Genomic DNA, 19,111 nt, shown 5'->3' on the forward strand with positions numbered 1-19,111 from the left:
ATCCAGGGCTTCTGAGCTATTCGTCCTATAGTCAGTCCTGCTATACTTGCTTTGAAAATGCAAATTTGTTCCAACAGGATTGATACATATTTTTTTAAGATTTTATTTATTTATTTGAGAGAGAGAGAGCATGCGAGTGAGTGGGGAAAGGCAGAAGGAGAGGGAGAAAGAATCTGAAGCAGATTCTGTATTGAGCACAGAGCCTGACATGGGACTCGATCTCACAACTGTGAGATCATGACCTGAGCTGAAACCAAGTGTTGGACACTCAACCAACTGAGCCACCCAGGCGCCCCCCAACAGGATTGATATGAGAGTTGACAGCATGTCACCCTAAGATATGACACTTTGGCATATTGAGTATTTTGAATTAAAGGCACTTAAGAAACAGCAGGTGCAAGAAGGGTGCTCTGGCCTTCCTTTTCCTGAAAAAAGGAGATAAATTCCCATAAGAAAGGTGCCCTCCCTGTACCAGGAGGAAGACTTTCTCATGAAAGACCAGAAGCTGAGATGGAGAGAATCCTATAGAAACAGACCTCGTTAAAATAATTATCTTTCCAGTAAGTCTCCTCATAAAGTTAAATCACTTTTCCACACAACTGCCTCTCTTTGTTCAACCTAATATAAAAGCAAGTAGGTTTCACCATTTCTTTACGTCTTCATTATGAGGGCTCCCAAGTCACATAAACCTTACATTAAATAAGTGTGTATGGTTTTCTCCTGTTAATCTGTTTGTGTCTGCCAGAGATGCCAGGAGGGTCAAAGAAAACTTTTTTCTCCCCTGCCATGTTAGGGAACAATTTGAACATAGCAGGATATATAATTTTGTCTGTGAGAGATACCCACTGAAGGCAGAAAACTACACTCAGCTATACTGAGCTACATAGGAATACAGGAAACGCACACAGTTAGTTCAGCCAGCACTTATGAACTTCCAAGACACAGGTGGTGTTACCCGTTTCCATCCAATTTCAGATAACCTTCCTGCCGTGACTTCACAGTAACTCACAAGCTGCGACTGTTCCAACACCCATTTCCACAAGCAAATTTCAGACCTTTTCAAAATCAAGTGTCAAACTTTTCATAGTATTTATGTATTTCTTCTTCACCATTTTTTTTTTAAGATTTTATCTATTCATCTGAGAGAGAGAGAGAGAAAGCACAAGCAGGGGGAGCTACAGGAGAAGCAGGCTCCCCGCTGATCAGGGAGCCTGATGAGGGGCTCTATCCCACGACCCTGAGATCATGACGCAAGCTGAAGGCAGACGCCTGACTGAGCCACCCAGGTGCCCCTCTTAACCATTTAACATTTGTAAAACTGTAATACCATTTTAACTAGTTTTTTTCTTTTTTTTTTTTTTTTTAGTGTATCACTGACAACATTTAGAATTCTATGCCCCAACCTCATCTTTCCCTTGGCCTGTGGTTTTGTTTTTTGTTTGCTTGTTTGTATTTTAAAGTTTTATTTATTTAAAAATATAAATAAATAAATAAATAAATAAATAAATAAATAAATAAAAATTTTATTTATTTACTTGAGAAAGAGAGAGACAGAGCATGCATGGGGTGGAGGCAGACGGAGAAGAAGAAGCAGACTCCTTGCTGAGCAGGGAGACCGATGCAGGCTTGATTGAAGGACCCTGAGATCATGACTTAAGCCGAAGGCAGAGGCTTAACTGACTGAGCCACCCAGGTGCCCTGGACCTGTGGTTTTTATTGTGCAATTTTGCATAGTGTGATTTTTAGAAATGTATATTCACGTTATGTTACAGTAGGACTATTTCCAGTGTTCTAACCTAAAGAGGCATGGGCATAGAAAAAAATTACATAAGACTTACTTACAATAGTTCTGCAGGGTTTTTTGGGGGGGGGGTTTGTTGTTGTTGTTGTTTTAAGAAATACACTAGGGTTACCTGGCTGGCTCAGTTGGTGGAGCATGTGACTCTTGAGCTCAAGGCTGTGAGTTTAAGCCCCATGCTGGGTATATAGATTACTTAAAAAAATAAAACCTGAAAAAGAAAAAGAAAGAAAGAAAGGAACTGAATGTCTAATAAAAGGAAAATAGTGAAATAATGTTGATATGATCAATTAAATGTGATACAGTGATTACAGTGTTTGCTTTTAAGAGTTCCTACAATATGTAAAAAGAATCCCTGTGATATGTAAAAATGTTCACAGTATCATGTGATAATAAGTTAGGATATAAAACAGTACATAAAGTACGGTCTGATTTAAATACTAGAAACCAAAAAACCCAAAACACTAACAGGGATTGTTCTCTCTGGAATTATAAATGATATTTACTTTCTTCTTTATACTTTTCTGTATTTCGCAGATTTTCTATGATAACTATGTATTATTTTTATAAAGCAGAAAATAGTTTTAAAATTCCACGAGCGTTGGGGCGCCTGGGTAGCGCAGTTGTTAAGCGTCTGCCTTCGGCTCAGGGCGTGATCCTGGCGTTCCGGGATCGAGTCCCACATCGGGCTCCTGGGCTGGGAGCCTGCTTTTTCCTTTCCCTCTCCCCTGCTGTGTTCCCTCTCTCGCTGGCTCTCTCTCTGTCACATAAATAAATAAAATCTTTAAAAAAAAAAATTCCACGAGTGTTACTTAATTCATCATTTGCTATAAATATTCAGAAGTTTACCTAGTAAATTAACCCACTGATAAGAGTTTCCATCAATAGTGAAATTCTGACTCATATCCCTTCTTCAAGATGCTACAATACTGTTATCCTTACGACAACTTTATAAAAAATAAAAAGGTAATAGAGGAAGACAGAATGCTTAAAAATATTCAACTAATATACCCCCCTGAAAAAAAAGATAAATAAGAAAGAAGGGAAAATGAAAATGGCTTTATATAACCTTAAGTTCAAACATGAATAATTACATTAAATGTAAATGATCTAAACATCCAATTAAAAGGCAAAGATTGTCAGGCTGTATCAAAAACCAAGTCCCAACTACACGTTGTTTATAAGAGACACACTTTTAAACATAAGACACAAATGGGTTGATGGGGCACCTGGTTGACTCAAGTCAGTAGAGCATGCGACTCTTGATCTTTGGGTAGTGAACTGAAACCCCACATTAAGCATAGAGCTTACTTAAAAAAAAAAAAAGACAAAAGACATAAATGGGTTGAAAGTTAAAAGGGCGGTATGGCCATCATACAAAGACTTGAAGATAAAGAGCATTTCCAGAGATAAAAGAGATCATTTTATTAAAGGATCCATTCAGGGGGCCTGAGTGGCTGTCAGTAAGCATCTGACTCTTGATTTTGGATCAGGTCATGATCTCAGGGTCCTGGGATGGAGCCCCATATCCAACTCCTCCCTCAGCAGGGAATCTACTTGAGATTCTCTCTCTCCTCTGTCCCTCCCCAACTTGCGCAGGCACACTGTCTCTCTAAAATTATTAAATAAATCTTAAAAAAAGGATCAATTCCTTAAGGAAACATAACAATCCTAAATGTGTCTACATCTAAATACAGCTTCAAAATATATTAAACAAAAAATGAAAGAACTAATGGGAGAGACAAAAACACAATCATTTTAGAAAATACCCTTCTTCCAGTAATTGATACTTAGATGATCCCCCACCACCACCAAAAAATCAGTAAAGGAGATTTGACCAACACCAGCAAACAGCTTGAACACTATACCCAATAACTGTAGAATATATGTTCAAGAGCACATGGGGTAGTCACCAAGATATATCATATTCTTGGCCATAAATCAATAGCTTTAAAAGGAATTAACATGTACAGAATATGTTCTTTGATCACCACAAAAGTAAATTTGAAATCAATAGCAAAAATACTCCTGAAATATCCTCAAATATTTGGAAAATAACAACACACTTCTAAATAACCCATAGGTTAAAGAATAAATCATAAGAGAAGTTAGAAAATACTTTATACAGAATAACAAAAACAAAACATCAAAATATGTGGGATGTAAATTATAGCTTTAAATACTTATTTTCAAGAAAAATGAGAGCTTTAAAATAATGATCTAAGCTTCTGCTTTAAAAAAATCAATAAAAGGGCAGATTAAACTCAAGGTAATTATTAAGACAGAAATAAAGAGCAGAAATCAATAAAATAGAAAACAAATGACAATGAAAAAAATTATTTCTCTCACAAGGCGTTTTCTGTTTTGTTTTGGTTTTGTTTTTTTTAGAGAAGGAGAGAGGAGACAGACAGAGAGAGAGTCTTAAGCAGGCTCCACACCCAGTGCAGACAAGGCAGGGTCGATCTCACAACAGATCATGACCTGAGCCGAAATCAAGAGTCAGATGCTTAGCTGACCGAGCCACCCAAGCAAACCTCTTTCCTAAGCTTAATAATAAAATTGACAAACTCCTAGCTGGAGTCATTAAAAAAAGAAAAAAGAGGGTGCTGGATGGTCAGTTGGTTAAGCAGTCTGCCTTTGGCTTCGGTCATGATCTCAGGGTCCTGGGATCAAGCCCCACATCCAGCTCCCTGCTCAGCGGGGAGTCTGCTTCTCGCTCTTCCTCTCCCTCCGTGCTCTCTCACTTTTGCTCTCTCTCAAATAAATAACTAAAATCTTTTTTAAAAAGTAAAAAATAAAAATTAAAAATTAAAAAGAATGCAAATTGCTCATGTCCGCAATATCGATTGTTAGTTATATCAAGATTAATATACTCTAAGTCCTAGATTTCTACAAAGGACTCACATTTAGAAAATTTACTGCATTAACCCCAATCAGAATTGGAAAAATCAAGCAGGGGATGACAGTATCACACCTATAGTAGAAGGATCAATCTGCTGGTGGTGTGAAAGAAATGATCATGCAATGAAGGGACGACAGGGAGGAAAACCAGTTTATACAAACACATTTCCACCTTCCTGCCTCTAAGTCAACCCCCTCAACACCCTGGTCTTGCTTCAGAGGTTGTCGTTTGCCCTTGGTCAAACCACGATGAGTGGGAGGTATAGTGCTCACTGGTGTAGAGTTTATCATAGTAGCTCTTCACACCACACACTCCACACGAACTGCCTCACTCAGCCTCCATTCCTTCCTTCTCTTATGGGTCTTCTAGCACTGAAGAATCTGGGAAGTAAAACCACACTTCTCAGACTCCTTTGCTGTGAGGGGCCTGACAATTGGTAACACTCACAACTGGAAGGAAAACAAAACGGGGGCCACCCTCCTGCCCTGATGTCCGCAGCCAAGCAAGGTCCTGGGACAGGAGAGGCAGCTGCACCGGCTGGACTCCGAGGTCTGGTTTAAGCCACCAGCTTCATGGGTGTCAAGAAGCAGGCACGGTGGTGACAGCGGCTCCGGCTTCCAGACTTCTGGAATACAGCTATAGTCGTACGTTCTCAAATCCAAGAGTTTAAAGGGTGGTCCCTGATTCTTGCTCCTCTAGTTCTTTTATTTCTTAAACGGCTAATTCCCCACAGTAAGTCTTACCCTTCTGCTTAAAATGATCTTAGTTTCTTAATGACACCCCGGCATCACCACTTCAGAGAAAACAAGGAGAAAAGGATGTCTTGTTATGATCCTTTTCAACAATTATATAAGGGAAGCAGGGAAGCAAGACACAAATTTCCTCCATTTGATGAACAAAGAAATCAAGGCTCAGAAAACTTAAGAACTAGTAACAGTAGTGAGGCCCCAACCACCAGAGGGGTTCAGATGTATACTTAGGAGGGACATTTAAAAAAAGACGTCTAAGCTTTTGGGACACCTGGGAGGCTCAGTCGGTTAAGTATCTGCCTTCAGTTCCGGTCATGATCCAGGGGTCCAGGGATCGAGCCCCGCATGGGGTTCTTTGCTCAGGGGGGAGCTTGCTTCTCCCTCTGCCTGCCACTCTCCCTGCTTATACGCTTTCTTTCTCAAGACAAATAAATAAATAAAATCTTTAAAAAAAAAAAAATCGAACCTTCAGATGGGGAATTAAAAGAGGTGCCTTTTAACATCACTTCTAAAAGTTTCTCTGTTTCCATGATCTGCCCCAAAAATCACCACAACAGCAAAACCTGATCTTTCCAGAACTAGACTCTAGGATTTTCCAAAGAATAAAATCCTAATGGATCAAACAAATTTAAACAGAAAAACATGTTGGCATGTTTAAATGTTGGCAGCTTACAGAGCTTAAGAGTAAATGAACTTGAGCATCCTGCAATCTGCAGACAGGAAGAGTCCAAGCCTCTTCGCTATGCACACCGAGGACCAGCCCCAGGTTTGCTCAGGTTGTAACCTGCTCCTCCTTCACAAGAGCAATCTGTTCAGATCTCTCTCTTAAATCAACCACAGGCCCACAAAGGAGTCATGGACGCCAGGCCAAGAAACCAAACTAGGGCTTAATACCTAACTTAATTGTGGCTCTGCCCTCTCTCCCTGAAAGGTAGTCCACCCCACCCTCTACCCCTCTCAAGAAATATAGTCTTCTTAACCAGCCAGTCAAGAATTTCGCAGTCAGCACCAATGAGATCATCTGTCACATGCGCCCTCTCCATCCCCACAAAGGAATATGAGGAAACCTGCATGTTAAGACCCCCTGCTCGGGAAGCCTGGGTGACTCAGCCAGTTAAGCGTCTGTCTTTGGCTCAGGTCATGATCCCGGGGTCCTGAGATCAAGTCCTGCGTCAGGCTCTTTGCTCAGCAGGGAGCCTGCTTCACCCTCTGCCTGCTGCTCCCCTTGCTGTGCTCGCTCTCTCAATCTGACAAATAAATCTACACCGAACGTGGGGCCCGAACCCACAACCCTGAGATCAAGAGTCACATGCTCCACTGACTGAGCCAGCCAGGCGCTCCCAATTCATGAATGATTTAACAAGGCCAATTAGATCTTCAGTTTTACTCAGTTGAATTTCGATTTTTAATACCCCAAACCACATTCCACTGAAATCCCACATCTCCCACATCTAGCTACTAACCTCTCCTCCATCGTCACGGGTCTTAAAAGATCATAACCTCTCCTACCTGGCTTCAGTTCCTTAGCTCCCCAGTATTCTCTAACCCACAGTGCCATAGCTTCTGCTCCTTGGAAACCAAGACTGCCAAAACCCCCAGGAATCTTGGACTCTTCCTTTCGAACTTCTAGGGTGTAGGGTGTCATCTGACAAAAAGCCAAAACATCTCCCACCCCAAACCCCCACTCTTTCCTCTCCAGGCAGACTGTATACCCTCCATCGCTTTATTCTTTTTCTGTTTTTGCTATAGGAATGTCTGCCTTTTAAAGTTTTGGGTTTGATTTCTTCTTTTGTTTTCAGATTTTTTTTTAAAGTAATCTCCACACCCAACATGGGGCTCAAATTTACAACCCCGAGATCAAGAGTCGCTGGCTCCATTGACTGACCCAGCGAGGCGCTCCGAAAGCCTGCCTTTTAAATGGAGATATCTCCACTGCTGGTCTTATCATTCTACATTAGGTCTTTTTGAGGTCATAAGATTCCTTTGAGAAGCTGAAAAATGGTAAGAACCCTCTCCGAGGAAACACTGGGTAACCACAGGGCTACACAGAAACCACGAGAGCCCATTCCTGAGGACCCAGTTTCGTGCATGCTCTCCTGGGTTGGTTCATTTACTCCTAAGGAAATGACCCCCCCCCCCCCCCCCCCCCCCCCGCCGTGAACCCGCTGCTTCCTCCCCTTTCATCAACATAAAAGCTCCAAAGCTGAGATACACCAACCTCAATCCAGGTCTTTGAAGAAGTTCTGCTCAGGAGAGATCTTACACTAAGAAAATCCAGCATCAATTCACTAGTTGCTCCCAAGCATGAAAGTAGGCCTAATTGATGCCTTGGCCTAATATTATTCTAGGTTCCCATTGAATATTTATCAATTGACATATTGCTTTAGGGGTTGTAAGCTTTTTGTTTCCAAACAAAGAAGTCACCAGTGTCCTTAGGAATGTTACAAAGAAAACCACAGGCCCAAAATGGTGTCACTTAGGTGAACTGAACCGCAGTTTCAACCCCTGAAAATGTAACTTTTAACCACTCAACATGGAATTTCCTGGTCAGCACTATGAAGTTTACTGAAAGACTCCTTCCCCTTCTGCTCCCCTTTGGAAGACAACCTCGCCTAAAACAATGGATTCTGGACCAATAATTTCCTTTCCCTCTCCCTCCTACCTTTGAAAACCCTTCCCTTTTGGGGCGCCTTGGTTTCTGCTCAGATCCTAGTCTCAGGGACGTGGGATTGAGCCCCACTTGGGCTCAGCGCTCAGCATGGAGTCTGCTTGAGACTCCTGATCTCTTTCCCTCTGCCCCCCACTTATGCGCATGTGCTCTCTCTAAAACACATATTAAAAAAAAAAAAAAGGAAAAGAAAACCCTTCCTTTTCTGTAGACCTTTGAAGCTCCCTTCTACTTACTAGATGGAATGCTGCCCGATTCATCAATCGATTAGTAAAGCCAATTAAGGCTTTAAAGTTTACTTGGTTGAATCTTTTGTTATTTAATAGGAATAATGCTACCAGAGCTGAAGAAAATTCATTCTGATAAAGAATCCTATTACAGAGAACATTTTCATTACTATGGTTACAAATACTGCCATTGTTTCTGAGAATACCACTGGAGGAGTTCAGGGAGCATGGAGTTGACAACAAAAGACTGAATTCTTCCTTGTTTGGTGAACCACACACACTAAGGATCAGAGCATTAGGAGACTCAACCCTCTGAAATTACTGAGATACAATGCAGGAACAAAAAACTGGAAAATAAATCCTATGAAGACCTCGTGGGCTTCATTCCAAAGTGTAGTTGGCCAGTTTATAAAAACAATACTTAAACAAACAGAAGTCTGATTTTCCAGCTCTCCTAGTTATCTCTGCATAAATAAGATTTAAGGGGTTGTATGCATGTATTTTTCCTACTTTTGTTTTGACTAGACAGTTTTCATGAGGGGGAAAAATGCTGTTTAATCACTGTATACTGCAACCTTACTTCAAATCTGCAAGTTGTTTCAAAATATAATCTGTGATAAAAATCCACTCTAACTTTTTCCATAACAGCTGCTTTCCTTAAACATCAGCTCGGCTTTAATTTCAGAAGGCAAACTACAGAAGAAAAGCCAAAGTAAAATCCTGTTTCTTTTAAAATTCAAGCAGATGTTTTATGTAATCAAATCAATCCACTATTTGAATTTCCTTACATACACGCTACACTGACTCCTACATTATGTTCAAAAGTCTTGCAAAGGTTCACTTTAGACTACTTGGAAAATCTGATCATTAAAGATAATCACAGATTAGTAACTTGATCAATATTGCTCTCAGGATCCAATCTCAACCCTAAATTCAATTGGCAACAACAAAATGTAACGAAACTTCACTAACAGTGCTGCTTGACTCAACACACAGAACACAGGATCTTTACAGTGTTAAAAAGAAAACCACACACCCAAAATGGCGTCACTTAGGTTAAGACCTCAAATTAGTAAATCAAGACCTAATGCCTAACCTAACTGCAGTTTCAACTCCTCAAAAATGTAACCTTTAACCAGCTGACATGGGAATATCCTGGTCAGCACTAGGAAATTTACAGATACATCCATTTCCCTCCCCTTAAGAGGGTGACCTTGCCTAAAACAATGAATTCTTTGCTAATAATTTCCTTTTTTCCACCCTTCTCTACCTTTAAAAAACCATTCCTTCTCCACCCCCTCTACCTTTATTTTTAATTTTTAAAATTTTTTAAAAAGATTTTTTAAATTTATTCGACAGAAAAAGAGAGAGCACGTGTGCACGCACAAGCAGGGGGAGTGGCAGGCAGAGGGAGTGGCATGACGCAGGACTCGATTCCAGGACCCTGGGATCATGACCTGAGCCGAAGACAGATGCTTAACTGACTGAGCCATCCAGATGCCCCTCCTTACCTTTAAAAACCATCTCCTTGCTGGGTTCATGAATCAGTTAATAAAGCCAATTAGATCTTTAGAATTTACTCAGCTGAATTTTTTTCTTGAACAATAGTTAAGTTATAGTTTTAATTACAGGTACTGAAAACAATTCAAAAGATAAAATGGAACAGTGGCAGTGGCTATTCTGCACACCATCTTACATTTTAAGTTATAGTTTTAATTACAGGTACTGAAAACAATTCAAAAGATAAAATGGAACAGTGGCAGTGGCTATTCTGCACACCATCTTACATGAGGACTTCCTTTTTTTTTTTTTTTTTTTTTTGGTAGGTTCCACACCCAATGTGGATGAGCTGAGATCAAGAGTTGGACGCTTAACCGACAGAGCCACCCAGGTGTCACGAGGACTTCCTTTTTTAGGTCAAATTATCATAGATGAACTGAAATGTAAGTAGACAATGCCATCCTTACCACTCTACCCTTGTGTTCACATTGAAACACCTGGGACACTGAAAGATAAGCTTCTAAGTCTCACACTTGACTCACTTCCAGATCTTGAATAGCTGTGGGAAACCTGTAGGTGATATTTATACAGAAAACCAGGCAGAATCAAGCAATGGGGAAGAGAGGATCTCATTAGCAGACACAGTCTGAGGCTGCTTTCCACTCCCCACAGGTCGGCCCTCTTCAGCCCTCCCAGCCAAGGCATCCCACGCAGCCCAAAGCTATTTGTCAGCTCGCCCAGGTCAGCTATAAAGCAGCCCAAGAAAACAAATCCGAGTGAACAACCCTCATGCTAAGTCTCCAACCAACATGGCCACATTCACTCTCTTTACTGCTCATTCACTGCTCTTTACTGATAAGTGACAGACTTACTTCCCAACAGCCCAAGCTTGCCTAACTACACAACATCTCTGAACACTTTTTCTGTATCAGCTCACCAGTGAGGTATCTAAGCCAGCAGTTCAACATCAGCCCATCACCACCCTTTGTCAGTGCGGGAGAGCAACTCTGTGGGCACTTGGGTGCCTTCTGCCTGCATTGTACAAAAATGAACAGAAAAGTAAAAGTGCTGATACTAGTGATAAGAAGACAGGACTCAGACTTAATGTAACTGAAACGGCGCGAAAATAATGACTCAAACACCATCTAGATAGGTAATATCTATACAAATAAAGGAAAGGAAAAAGATCAAAGCTAAAGAAAATGCTAGAAATGACTGAAATATATTGTCAATGATGGCATCGAAAGGGGGTGTAATTCGGATTGTCTTCATTATTTTTGGTCTTTTAGAAATAGAAAAACACACAAATCTATTAACACATATGCTTATTAACTAACCTTCACTCATTCAACTTTATTTAACACCTCTGGAGAATGTGTCATGTTTGAAGGCGAAAGAATACCTACACCTGAACGTCAGCCCAGAAAACATTAACGGCTGCAAAGGAGTGGCTTGTGTCTGTTAAAAACTTCCCCGACCAAGGGGCACCTGGCTCAATTCGTGACCCTGGGGTTGTGAGTTTGAGCCCTACATTGGGAGTAGAGATTAGTTCAAACAAACAAACAAACACTTCCTTGATCACCCAATAATTCCACAAAAAGAGTAGGACCAACTACCGCATCTACAGCATAATCCTAATTTTGCAAAGTAAAATCATATATACTAAATATGGGTGGCTGGACTTTAAAATATCAAAACATGGTTCTCTGGGTGATAAGTATAATGTTTTTTCCCCCTGTGTTTCACAAATACCCCTCAAAAGTTCAAAAACACACCAGTCATGGAGAGAATGAACTTTTGTGCCTGGCTCCATTCCAAGGGTGGAAGCATCACATGATGTACCGAGGACCTAACATTTCCAACCACTATAAACAAAGAGCGTAGGGAGAAAGAGTTTTGTAACCAAAAGCCCTCGACAGGGGGTTGAGCGAGGTCACAGTAGGAGCTCTGTCTAGGGGGAGAGAGGAAGCCCATCCATGCAGTAACCAGGAAACAATTCCTGTCCATCCCATGACCAAGTAGTGGGCGGTGTGGGCAGATCTAAGCACACGTTCGGGAAGAACTCTCACAGCAAAGGGAAGGTCATTACTAAGGAAATGCTTCTTGAGCTTACTTACTTATTGTACAAGTCTTCATGGACCGCCTGCGCGCGTGTGCGTGTGCGTGTGTGTGTGTGTGTGTGTGTGTGTGTGAAGCTCCAGTCTGGAGGTGACCAGATGCCCTGATGAGGAACACCCACTCCAGCTCACACCTTCTCAGAGGCCACACTCTAAGTCTCCTGCATGGGCTTTGGTGACCTCTAACTCCGATGAACCCAGGTTTTGTTAACCAGCGTAGTCACGGTGAGAAATGGTGAGAACTCCCAAGAAACCTTGGCACAACACAACTCTGCACAAACCCCTGCACGACAGACCTGACCAAACTTTAACAGCGCTTCTGGCAACCTAAGGCTGTGTCCCTGGGATGACCCAGCTGCCTTTTGCCTTTCAGTTCAGGTCTGGAAAAGCTCAGGGCTGTCAAAAGAAATTAACTGTCCTAGCCAACACCTGAGATAAGCCCCAGCCTCCCTTTTTTTAGAGCATTTACCAAAGAGGGCTTAGAATTGTGAATCCTTCCCATCCCTTTGAAATGTGTATGACTCTGGAGTATCTTTCTCAAGGACCCATAGGTCATTCCTGAGACCCACAGGTCTCAGTAGAAGGACCCTCTTAACCCACCAGCTAGCAGACGCAGCTGGCCTAATCACAAGTACACTAACCAACCCCTGTAACTTTTCACTTCCCTAACTCTAGGGCCCCACTCACTCCTCCCTACTCCTTCACTCCCCCCTTTAAAGCTCCAGGCAAATGGAGCCACTGTCAGTGGCTTCGGAATAAAAGGTTTTCACTGCTTTACCATCTAGTTTTGTGCGTCTTTGACCACGGATAGTCCCTGGTGGCATCCATGACTCCATTAACTAACATAACAGACAGTAGATACGGGCTTTCATTGGCCAGGGCATTCCTGCCCTTACATGAACTGACTCGACCACCGCTGGAGGGTGACTGTGCAGCCCCGGGATGGCACCATAGCCGCGATCCATCCATGTGGTCCTGCCGGCCTGGCGGCCTCAGTAGGCTCCTGCGCACTCGAATACGGCTGCGTCTGCCTCGGGTGAACGTGCAAGTTCCACGTCGGTGCACGAAGACGGGCAGAGAGCTGCAGCTTGATGAATGAAGCCTCTGACCAGGCTGCATGACTGTTCTCTACCTGCCTGCTGATGAAAGTCTGCATGTGCGGCAGAATTTCGTATGGAAGAAGCCAAACCTTACCCACCCACAACGGCTGGCAACTCCCAGTATCTATCCCAACAGTCCAGTAGCTGTGTATTCAAAACTGCCTGAGAGCCATGACACGCAACAATAAGGAGCACCAGGTACTTATTATTTATACACAATCAGAATAATGAGGGATGGCAGTCTCGTAGCTAAGAGCCCCAACTTGAGTCCGGTGGACCACTGTTCAAGGCCTGGTTCCACCACCAGGTAATAGCAGTCAAGTTCATTTATTTCTCCGTGCTTCAGTTGCCTCCCCTGCAAAAGGAAGCCAATCAGAACACGAATCGCCCCTTAAGGCTGTTGTGAAAAATGTACGCTATAACGTCGGCAGAAACAGCACGTTGTGGGCATGAAATAAACTTCAGCTATTGGTACTACTATCACTAAGGCTTACACTTGCCGGGAGTAAACCCTGTCAAGCTTTATTCTCAAATGGCCCTGAAAGCACGGTCTAGATTTTTCAATTACACAACTCATTTCACCTCTGATCGTGTGTACTGCCATTTTCTGTAGCTAGCTTACCCCACATCTCCACCCCCAACTAGCCCTTAAGTACCAGGAGAGCAAGGAAGCTTTGTTCATCAGCCGGTCTTCAGGGACCAGCCACAACGCTGGGTACCTACAAAGTGTGGAGTGACCACTCTCTCCTGCCATCTCTCCTTCCACTAGCATCCATTAGCAACAGCATGCGCAAACTCTAAGTGCCTATCAGAGTCTGTGCAAAACTAACATGACCTGGACACTGTCCAGGCGCAGGTGGGAATTGGCCAGTAACAAACTAAGAGTTTTGGGGTTCCTTACTCTGTGCCAAACCATGTTTTAGAGACTGTATGTCTAGATCACATATAATCCTCACAATAACTCCAGGAACTATTATCACACCCATTCTACAGTTGAGGAAAACCAAGGTTAATAGGGGGTAGGTAGAATGGGCCCCCGTTGAGCTCCCTGCTCAGCAGGGGAATCTGCTTCTCCCTCTCCCTCTGCCCCTGCTCGTGTTCTCTCTCTCACTCACTTTCTCTCAAATAAATACATAAAACCTTTAAAAAAAAATAAATAAAATAAACATCCAACTGGTGACTTGCCATTTCCATTTAATTTATAATAGGCATCTCAAATGTAACAAAGCCAAAAGAAAACGATGGGTTTTCCTTCCCAAATGTCCTCCTCCCTTCAGGCCTCCTATCTCACCTAGTAAACGGCACCATCACCAATCCAGTTGCCCGGGACAAATCCAGAATCACTCTCTTTCCCACACCCCACTTCTAATCCACACAAAAGTCCCATTCTACCTCTAAAATTAGCCCACGAGCCAACAACCGCGCTGTAAACACTACAGCCTACGTTAAGGTAAAACATGCTCTCCTCCTCGGACTACGGCAACAGCACATCACCAAGATGTAAGCTCCGTCAGGAGGCATTTCTCCTCACTGCTACAGCCTGCCTGCACACAGAGGAGACAGCATAAAAATATTCACTGAATGAGCAGCTCTGACTGCTCTCCCTGCCTCCACTGTAGTCCCTAATACCATTGAGTCTTCACAGCTCCCAAAGTGACCTTATAAGCGTAAATCAAACCACAGCTCTCACTGGAACAGAAACAAAACCTAAACTCCAACCCTGGCCGACAGTCTCTGGCCACATTTGGACCTACCTGCCTCTCTACTTCATCTGCTTCCCTGATGACACCCCAGCCACCCCGGACTCCCTTCTGTTCCTCGAAAACCCTGAAAGGCCCCTCACCCAGACCCTGACATGGATGCCTCTCCTTAGTGATCAGTCTCAATTCCAGGAGCATCTTCTCAGACAGGCTTCCCCAGCAAGCTACCCAAAGCCACTCTGCCACCAGGTCTGGTTACAGTACTAGTACTGACCGTTTCATTGCTTACATGCTTATGGGATGCCCCCACCAACAACAGAGGGACCACTGAGGGCAGAGATGATGTCTACCTGGCTCACTGCCCTATCCCTAGCTCCTGGCACATAGTAGGTGCTGTGATACTGTGATATAACCAGAAATAGAGATTTGGTTTTCCTCCCTGGTGTGGGAGGACAAGGAGACTTGTGACTGGCATCTGAAATGTAGGGCGAGAGGCAATCTTATTCGACTAAGCCCTTAACCTGTGGGATACTAAATCCAGGTGGTGTCATAACTGAATTGAACTGTTTTAAGTCCAGTTGGTATCCGGGGAGTTGGGAAACTGGTTGGTGTGGGGAGGGAACTCCACTCATTTGATACCGGAAAGATGCTCATATTAAACAAAAAAGATTGGTAGAATAGAATAATTAATGATTTTTTTAAAAAAAATTTAAATGAAAAGATTGGAACACTTGGCTTCTGATGGTGCTATGAGGTTCTTTTAACGTACACTTCTTAACAGCCCCATCCATCTGAAATCACAGTGTCATCACCCCCTCACTGCCTTGAGACCCCCCGCAGTGTTGCTTCAACCAGCCCAGAGAAAGCAGAAGTTAACTTTCCTGTGATGAATGGCCAGGATTTGGTTCTTTCCAAAGTCCTGAGAAGGGGATTTTAGAAAGAAGTCATTAAATCCTGCCAAAATATCAACCATACCAATAATTCTTTTACAAGACCACTTGAGTACTGGTAATCATTTTCAAAGCCCTAAATTAGCTGCTTAGAGTCACAGAAGGCCTCAAGGGGCTTTCATGGGACTAGGAGAGGACAGATGCTCCTAAATATCTGTAATTACTAAATAATGGGAAGTGTGGCATCAAATTGGAAAGCATTTGAAACAACAATGAAAGATTTGCAAAGCTTTCCTGAGATTGGGAAAACTCAGAAAATAGCCTTTCCGGTCCACCTTGGTCTCAAAAGGCCTGGCAAGGTGGTAAGCATCCTCTCTCTCTCCTTGCCTGACTTAAGCCAAGTCATTACACGTCAGGTTAAAAACCTCAATTTTCAGGGGTGCCTGGACGGCTCGGTCGGTGGACCACACCACTCTTGGTCTCGGGGTTGTGAGTTTGAACCCCAGGTTGGGTATGGAGATTAAAAATAAAAATTTTTAAATCCCACAAAAACCTCAATTTCCTCCTGTCTGAAAAGGCCAATGTGAATGCATGCCAAGTACAGTATTAAGACTTCAAAAACCAGAATAACTTCACGGAGCCACTGGATGGGGGACGGATAATCGGCCAGTTACAGAAACTCACAGTTTAACTCCTGCATCACTTACAGGACAGCCTTAATTGTTGTACGGCTGAACGCATTAGAAAGCAAAAACATCCCAGTACCTGAATGCCCCCGGAGTTAGATTCATTTGAAACAACACACCATTAAAATTGTGTACAAAAACGCTGTACAGAATAGGGAGGATAGAGAGGAGGGAGCTCCACATCCGGAAGGCTTTACCTATTTCGTTGTTTCTTACTCTGCGGGAAGGCGTGAAATTAGCATTAAAGAGTTAAAACCTACTAATTCTGCCCAGATGCGCTACTAACCAGTAGGAGTCGCCAATAGACATACATGTTTTAAGATATTATATGAGTGTAACTGGCAAGTTCAGTTAAAAGGAGGGACGGGAAGGCTCGCGCTCTTAGCAGGCAGCCGGGGTGCGTCCAACCAGGGGTGCGTCCAACCAGGGTTGCGTCGGGAAACTCAGGAAGAAGGGTTGTGTCTTCCCTGCGCCGGCCCTGACACCATAGTTTGGAAACAAGGTTTCGAGCCGTTCTCGAAGAAACAGAGCCAATGCTCTAGGCTTGCAAGATGCCAAGTGCACGCTGCCGGGGCCATATGACCCGAGTTTTGTTCGCGGCATAAGAAAGGAGACGTTGCCCAAACGCGCGTCTTTTTCTGGGCTCTTCGAATAGGCAGAGCCGGTGGGCTAAGGAGCTCAGCATCACACACTCGCACCGGGAGGGGAAGCCGAAACTCTCCGGGGGCAGTCGGATTCCTTCGCCCGAGCCCTGCCTGCCCCGCCCTAAGCGAAGTCCCTAAGACCTGACGGGAAGACCTCGGGGTCTCCTCTCGGGCTTCCCCGTGTCCCTCCCAGCCCGCCCACGGCACAGGGTTTCCCCGACGGCCGAGCGCCACGCTCGGGCCCGAGGCGCTCACCCAGACTGCGCAGGGTCAGCCCCGGACGACCCACCACCCGGCCCACTTACAGCCGAGGATCTGGGGCGCGCACGCAGGGCAGCCGGCGGTGCCTAGGCTCCGGGTCCCGTAGCCCGATTCACCGTCCCCTTGCCCTCCCCCCGCTCACCTGGCCCGCACAGCACTGCGCTGACATCGCGGCGGCCGACGACCACGGGCTTCCTCGCCCGCTGCCCGCTCCGCTCCGGCCCTCCTGGCTACCTCCAGCCGCGATCGCCCCTTTCAGGAGCAGCTCACTCCTCCACGCCGAGCAGCCCCGGTCGAAAGCCAGGCACCGCCGCCTGGGTGAAAACAACCGCCGCCAAACCCCGCCCCGCCGCTGCAGGCCCCGCCCGCCCCCTCGAGCCACGGCCGCCCTCAGCCCCGCCCCGCTCCCGCCCCTTCCCAGGCGCTCCGCAGCTGAGCAGGCTCGCCCGGGGCTCGCACTTCCGCTGGCGTCAGGCGGCGGGGCGGCTGCGATCACTTCCCTGTGCGGCGCTGGGCTCCGAAGTCCGCCCACCGTCGGGCGGGCCCGGCGTCCTCGTGCTCCTTCGCGGGCACGCCGGCGCTCGGTTCCCCGCGGAGGAGGGGAGCGGCCTTGTGATCCCCGGCTCCGGTGAAAGAGCTGCTGGCTAACTCCAGTAAAGCTTAGATCCTTAACAGCGATTGCTGAGTGACTTGCTCCACCGACGCAGTGGGGACCACCGAGTGCTGGTCGGCTCTCTGCCTCGCGCCGACAGAGATCTCCCCTGGATCCCTGTTTCTGAAATCCCTTTATCTCCCTTCTCTGCCAAGAAAACCAAACACTTCGGCGAAAGTCCCTTCTTCCCAAGCTTCCTTGAATCCATGGGCACTTTGGGGGATTCGGTGAGAGCCCTTTCCGCGCTTCCCTGGATACTGATAAATTATACAGTCTCCATCCCTGCCCAGGGACTCAGTTTGCATCCCTGCTTTCTTTCACCCCGACCTCATTTTAAAGAGTCCCCAAGTCCCCCCTAGTTCTCCCTACCCACATCTGCTCTCCTCAGAGCCACTTCACGAAGAGGAGTTTGTTAGTACGCACTTTGCGCCGAGCCCCTTTACGTAAAACACGACAGTACCCATTTTAGAAATGAGGCACTGAAGCCCAGACGCGTTAAACAACTGAGCCAAAGCTTCACAGCAAAGCTGAAGAAGCAAAATTGTGACTGGAATTCACTTGCCTGATCTCCTTGCACTCGATGCAAGTCTTGCCCTTAAATGAACTCACTTCCAAGACAGAGCCTTTGGCCAAGAAGCGTATTGTTGGGCAGAATACAAGCTGGAGAGTGGGAGGAAAGTTTTATGAGCTGTGCAGGATCTCCTAGAATCTCAAATGCCGGAGCTTAGAGGAAGAAAAGTAGTAGAGCAGGACCTACTCAGAGCTATGGAAAGTAATGAGAATTGGCTCTAACTAAAATTTGGAAATAATAATAAAACAAAAAAAAATTTTTTAAACAGCATAAATAGTAGCAGACCAGCGCGGCACCCTGCTCCCTGGTGGCCTGTGACTCATCCAAAGCCGAGGTCACTTTGGCCCCATTTCTCACCCGGGGAGACTAGTTGGACACCTAGAGTTTCTGTGCAGGTGGGAAGAGCCAGGCAGCTTCTGGGAAAGTGGAGGTGTGACATTTACATGTGTTCGAGCTGTCTGGGATCCAGGCCTCTTGTGCAGCTAGAGAAACTGAGGCTCAAGAAGGCAGAAAATGCTCACCAGCAACCACTGGGATAGAGTCAGAAGTGGTAGAAGGATCAGGCCTCCTGACCCTGAATCCTGTGCTCTTTTTGCCAAATCGATGCCACTGTGGGAAGGTTCTGTGACTATACCAATGCCAGCCT

The 19,111-nt window shown here is 44.8% G+C and overlaps 1 protein-coding gene across 2 annotated transcripts in view; it reads right to left on the minus strand.

The window, feature by feature from the left end:
- SERINC5 (serine incorporator 5) overlaps positions 1-17,590 on the minus strand; it is a 101,257-nt gene extending 83,667 nt beyond the window's left edge. Inside the window, exon 1 of one of the 2 annotated variants that reach the window (XM_026498719.4) lies at positions 17,385-17,590. In XM_026498719.4, coding sequence (XP_026354504.1) covers positions 17,385-17,411 — 27 coding nt within the window. In that variant the 5' untranslated portion in view covers positions 17,412-17,590. The remainder of the gene's footprint in view (positions 1-17,384) is intronic. The other variant, XM_057307328.1, reaches the window with a different exon arrangement.
- Between the last annotated feature and the right edge of the window lie 1,521 nt (positions 17,591-19,111).

Source organism: Ursus arctos, unplaced genomic scaffold (assembly GCF_023065955.2).
Source record: "Ursus arctos isolate Adak ecotype North America unplaced genomic scaffold, UrsArc2.0 scaffold_5, whole genome shotgun sequence".
NCBI classification, from domain to species: domain Eukaryota; kingdom Metazoa; phylum Chordata; class Mammalia; order Carnivora; family Ursidae; genus Ursus; species Ursus arctos.